Source organism: Cuculus canorus, chromosome 4, assembly GCF_017976375.1.
Source record: "Cuculus canorus isolate bCucCan1 chromosome 4, bCucCan1.pri, whole genome shotgun sequence".
Taxonomy (NCBI): domain Eukaryota; kingdom Metazoa; phylum Chordata; class Aves; order Cuculiformes; family Cuculidae; genus Cuculus; species Cuculus canorus.
This window is the reverse complement of record NC_071404.1, coordinates 12498510-12504595: the sequence shown is the minus strand read 5'-3', so window position 1 is coordinate 12504595 and position 6086 is coordinate 12498510. Positions and strand designations below refer to the sequence as shown.

General features: G+C 46.1%; 1 protein-coding gene across 1 annotated transcript in view; it reads left to right on the top strand.

Moving 5' to 3' along the window:
* The first annotated feature begins 295 nt into the window (after positions 1-295).
* HTRA3 (HtrA serine peptidase 3) overlaps positions 296-6086 on the top strand; it is a 28244-nt gene continuing 22453 nt past the window's right edge. Inside the window, exon 1 of the mRNA XM_009564620.2 lies at positions 296-998. Coding sequence (XP_009562915.2) covers positions 575-998 — 424 coding nt within the window. The 5' untranslated portion in view covers positions 296-574. The remainder of the gene's footprint in view (positions 999-6086) is intronic.

The window sequence follows — 6086 nt, the reverse complement described above, 5'->3', positions numbered from 1 at the left end:
GCCCCATCCTTGGAGATGTCCAAGGCCAGGTTGGATGGAGCCTCGTGCAGACTGATATAATGGGACGTGTCCCTGCCTATGGCAGGGAGGTTGGAACTGGATGATCTTTAAGGGCCCTTCCAAACCACTCTATGATGCTACGAGTTGCATTTTCCAGCTCCCTGGCAGCACCCCTGTCCCGGGGCGCTGGTCCCGCAGCACCGGGGCTCCCCGCGGTCCCGCCCCGCTCCCGGGTGCCGCCCCTCCCCGCGGGTGGGGCCAGCCCTGCCCCCGAGCCGCTCCGCGTCCCGCATATATCGCAGCCGCCGGGGCCGCGGCCGTCCTTAACGCTTCCCCGGCCGCTCGGCCGTGGCTCGGCGCCCCATCCCCGCCAGCAGCGCCCCAGCCTCTCCCCTTCCATCTGCTGCTCCTTCCCGCTCGAGGCAGAAGGAGTTTCCTACCCGTGTGTGCATAAAGCCCGACTTCTCCCCTCCCTCGCTGCACCGCTATCGCACCTTCCACCCCCCCTTCAGCCTCTCCGCCGCCTCCTCCCCGCGGGCCGGGCGGGCGCGCAGCTTCTCTCCACCCGCCGAGGATGCGGCTGTCGCTGCTGAGCCCGTTTCTCCTCTTCGCCCTGGGCTGCGGCCCCGGCGCCGCCGAGCTGCCGGCGCCCCGAGCCAAGTGCCCGAGCCGCTGCGATGTCTCCAAGTGCCCCAGCCCCAGCTGCCCCAGCGGCTACGTCCCAGACCGCTGCAACTGCTGCCTCATCTGCGCCGCGGGAGAAGGGGACTCGTGCGGCCGCAAGGAGGACCCGCCCTGCGGGGACAGCCTCGACTGCCGCTACCCCATGGGCAAGCGCTTCGCCAAGGGCGTCTGCCAGTGCAAGCTCAGCGCCCAGGTGTGCGGCAGCGACGGCCGCACCTACGACAACATCTGCCAGCTGAAGGCCGTGAGCCGCAAGGCGCTGCAGCACGGGCTGCCCGCCGTCTCCCAGGTCCAGAAGGGAGCCTGCGAATCGGGTAGGAGCATGGGGGGGTGGGGGCTTCCAGGATAAGAAAAGCTGTGGGTTTGTCGTGACCTGGAAAGACTCCAAGGGGGCTGCAGGGGGCTCCAAGAAAAGTTGTGGGTTTGCCATGATCTGGGAAGACTCTTCTCCCAAGTGACAGGTGATAGGACAAGGGGGAATGGCCTCAAGCTCCGCCAGAGCAGGTTCAGACTGGACATCAGGAAAAAATTTTTCACAGAAAGGGTCATGGGGCATTGGCAGAGGCTGCGCAAGGAGGTGGTGGAGTCACTGTCCCTGGAGGTATTTAAAAGACGGGTAGGTGAAGTACTCAAGGACATGGTTTAGTGGCAGATGGGAATGGTTGGACTTGATGGTCTTTTCCAACCTATTGATTCTATGGTTCTTTGACTGGGTGGCTGCTGGAGTTGTAAGAGGGCTACAACGGCAAGGCACCTCTCCCCGCTGCCAGCAATTGCTGTGGCTTGGGGAAGGAGTGCTCAGGTCCTCCTTGTTGCTTGGTGTAGGCTAGGAGCCTTGGGATGAGGCTTGGGAAGGTGCCCCCTCTGTGGTATGGCCGTGGGTTGCGTGTGTTGCTGCTGCATCACTTTGTTGAGCAGGAGGCGAATGCGCTTGGCAGGATGGATGTGAGCGTGGTGGAGGGCAGTAGGTTGGCAGGGCAGGACAGCGGTGACAGCCTTGGCTGTCGCCCCTTCTCAAGGTATGGCACCTGGCAGGGCAGTGCTACAAAGCTTGCTCTTGTCATGCCAACGGCGTGTTCATTTCCTAATGTCAACACTCGCTTCGGTGGCATCACCTGTGCAGGTTGCACTGCAGATCCATTACACTATGGCCCGCACAAGTAGAAGAGGACGTGGAAATGCTTCTGCTCTGGGGCTTTCCCTGGTGGTGTTGGAGAGGTAAATTGGATTCACCTAGCAGGCTTTTCTAAGCAGAAAATGCCTACTAAAGTCATGTAGCTAAGGGCAGGAAAAGCACCAAGTAATATCGAAAAAACGTAAACCGTAGTCTTTTCTCTCCTTTGTTTTCTTTTCATGAGAAGTTTTGTAGTCTTACAGAGTGTAATGGGAAAAAGAATACCTGCAAACCTCCTTTACAGTTTAAAATACACTCAGGATATCGAATAGGTTTGCAGTAATACATCAAGGCCTTTGCTTGGATATTATGGTGCACCATGGCAAATTCAGGATTGATGGTTAAACATCAGAAGATTTAGTGATCACTTCAATTAGTAATTTTTTTTATTGTTTAAAGTCACTGTGGAAATGTTAATGCTGCTAATATATTTTAACATACTTACTGATACATTATTTTAAGGGCCTGCTCCTGCTGCCTTTCTCATACTGCTTCTGGAAAGAAAAGTCATATGCATAACAGGTTTTAAATTGTATATCAGTATTTCTTTTAAGTCAGGTGAACCACTAACCATCCTGGTTTGTTCATAAATAGCAAACTCCCCAAAATTTGTGGGAGGGATTAGAGGGGAAGGAAGTACTTCTGTAGCCTTTCTGTGAGTGGGGGATGTTTCATATAGCCCACTCCTGAGAGACGGTAAACTGTGGCGCAGAGAGGGAGGAGGTCAAATGATATTCCTGGAGTTCCAATAGGAGTATCTTGTCAGAACTGAGAGTTGCTCCAGATGCCAGCCTGGAACTGCAATGGTCAGTCTATCCAGTATTTTGCAGTTATAAATTGCTGTTTGCCTGTTCTTTATCAAATCAGCATCCATTAGCTTTAGTACTCTTAATACTTGCCTGGAACTGAACCATGTGAAATAATCAGAATGTTTAACCAAAGTGAGTGAGCTAGTCTGCATCTAAGGGCTTAATAAATGCTTGGGTTTGGTATATATGACATTTTCTTTAAGGAATCTCCCTGATCTGCTCTTAATAGGCTTAAGAATTTGGAGCCACGAAGTAGAGGTAACTTCTTTTTTTTTTTTCCCAAGCAACTATTTTAGTGTTCACTTTATTTTGGCTTTATTTTTTTGTCCCAGAAAACCTCATCTTAGATGAAGCATCTGGTTCTCTGTTAAGTTTAATTTTTTTTATTCAGTTCTACAGCTGCACAAACTGAAGCTCAAAGAAACCAAGTGTCTTGCCCAAGGTCAGAATGAGTTGGTGGTTCAGCCAGGAATAGAACTGAGTTATGGTATTTAGGGTGTTGTTTTTTTAAAAAAGACTCAACACAATAACATGTAATGCCTGTAATAAGAGGTTTAGAAGAAAGTCAACAGTTTAAAATTACTGTTGAGTTTCTCTTTTCCCTGTTCTTGAAAGAAGTCTGGCCTCAGATGACTCAGAGTTTCAAGGGCTAAGCTAGTTGTGAAGTAAATCCAGTTTTACTTAACCATACATATATTAAAACAATCTCAGAAAAAGATAACCTTGCAAAGTATGACAGAAACCATTTTCAAAACATGCAGTGACCCAGAGGGAGCAGCTTTTGAAACGTCTGCTCCTGTCCATTTCCAGTTGATGCGAAGTTAGGTTTTGGCTGTGATACACCAAGATTGGCTGAGAAAACTTAGCTTTGGCTTCCTAGTGACAGAAGTCTGGTGAACAAGGATGCATGGAAAAGGAGTAATAAAGGATGCAGAAAGGAAGGGACAAATAAGGTGCCCAGGATGACGGAGTGATAGCTCTGAAATTGAACAAATGTAAAATATTTTTTTCCTTATTGGAGGCCTGGATTATCTTCAAGAACATGCCAAACTGCAAGTTTTACTTACAGAGTACTAAAACGGGTGTGTGCTGCATGGAGGTAGAGGAAATCTGTCATTGATATTCTTCAATACGTCTGTGCCCTGAAAACGATTACTCATATAGTTAGCCTTGTGAGCTGAGCAGACCCATGGACTTATCTCAGATACTAGTAGGAACAATCTGCAGAACTCCTAGGCAAGTTTAGACTATTTGCTACAAATGTATTTTTTCCACTTCAGCAGTACCTACCTTAATATATGGGAATGTTCTGAAGCAGCCCTCTTTTCCCTACCTTCTGTCACCTGTGAGAAAGATGAGCTATCATAGGCTAATGTGTATGTAGTGGCATAAACATGTGTGGAAGATAACCTCTGTAATCAAAGACCAGTTCTTACAGAGCCCTGTTTCTCGCTGCAGCAAATTCAAGTTTTAGCAGTGCCACATATTGGTCTATAGAAGTGTGAAAGTCCTCACTCAAAGGATTCACAAGGTCACCTGCAATCTATGGCAAATTTGTGTCAGACTCTTTCTTGCACAAAGGGCTGTTTATGATTTCTCAGTATGACTTTCTTAGTACAGTTATTAATTCTCTGCAATGTTATTTTGCTAATAGCTTCTGCAAAGACAGTTTGGATGTCAAAAGATTTGTATTTTGAAAAATAAGGGTGCTATTTTGTCAGTGGCACAAAAAAACCTAAAAGATTGATCAGATAACCTTCAAGGAAACAAAGTACCTTCCAGAAAGCAAGTACATTGGCTTTGACAGTAATCCTTTGTAGGGTTCTGCCTGAGGATATCTGTCCTCTGCATTGTTTACCTGAGGTCATCCTCAGAAAGTGGTTTTGATATAGAGCTTCACCCATGTCATTCAAATCTTTGCCAGATATGAGCCCAAAAGTTGAGTTCCCTGAAAGAAAATTTTGAAGTGCAGTTAATGCATGAGCAGAGTCACTGCATGCGGCTCTACGTGGGATGTTTGGAGTGTGCTTGTATGTAGCCTTGATGATAGAGAGGAAAAACTGAGCATATCATTACTTGCACTTCTAAGAAATTAGCCCAGTAAGAGATACTGAAGTCTCCTACTGGTATACTATTATTGTCATTAAAGCCTTACAGATGTTTCCAACTGTATTTAGGGAAATGCCCTGCAAGATACTGGCTGGAAACACAAGTTCTAGTCATCTTCCTTTACTGATTGTTTTCCTTATGTCTGAGTTTGTTTTGAGTTCCTGCAGGTGAGGATGAATGTTGTAGAATGTTTGGTAAATATTCGTGGTATTTCAGTGCTTTGTGTAGGATAGCTAAGAGAAACGAGAGATGTTCTTATTGCATCTTGTTATAAGAGTCATTTGGGAAGGAGGAATAACTAGCATCTGAAGTCACTGAGGCAGTGAGGTGTCTGTGCTGGAAAGCTTGTGCCCGCCTGTCTCTGTCTGGCAGTTGTGATTGCTGCACTGCGCAAGAAAGCCACTTCAGTGATAGTTGACCAAATTGTTTTCATCTGAGCATGGTAGACAGCTATTGTATAAACAAGTTGCCTGAACCATAACGTGGCATTAAACTCACCAAGGCTTTATGGTCTTTGCACAGCTATGCAACTTGATCTTAATGCTGAATTCATCAGAAAAGCTGCCCATGAACCTATGTTTCCAGCCGATGTCTGTTTTTTAAGCAGAGACATTATAATCTTTTATTTGTCTTTCATTTCTTTCCATGGAAGTACAAGTAGGGACAGTGTTTATCACTGGTGATCAGATCTGCCAGGTTGCAGTCCATTCTTAGACATAATAATTTTGCTAAACACAGATCCTTTCTGAAGCTGGTTTTAAAAGGGGGACAGGGGAACAGCCTTAATAGAATGAGTTTCCCAGACTCACAAATTCTTAATATAGAAGTGTGGATTTTAATACACCATATTGTCTTTAAGAAAGCATTGATTGTGATTTGATATAATCATACAAGGAACAAATTGGCAGATAAACAGAAGCTTTCAGTCTTTTGCAAATGTAAGCGCGTCTGGCTTTATTGTCTTCAGTGGGATTATGGCCATTTATTTCTGCTGAATTTTTTTACAGTTCTCTTCATCTAGATTAGCTCTACAGATTTGTTGGATTTGCTCCTGATTTGCAGCAGTGTTAAAGAGATTGGAGTAGGTCTATCGTCTCTGCAAGAAAGTAAATAAAACACTATTAAATGAGCTCATAACCTGTAGATAATACTACTAGCCAGGAAGAGTCTTAAGCTAATGATGATACTCCTACCTTACAGGGACCATGTAAATCTAGTGTGGTTGGAACCCATAGAACTAAAAAACATAAGATCACATTTTACTAAATAGGCCTAACATCTTTAACTCCAGTTTATACACTTACATCCCA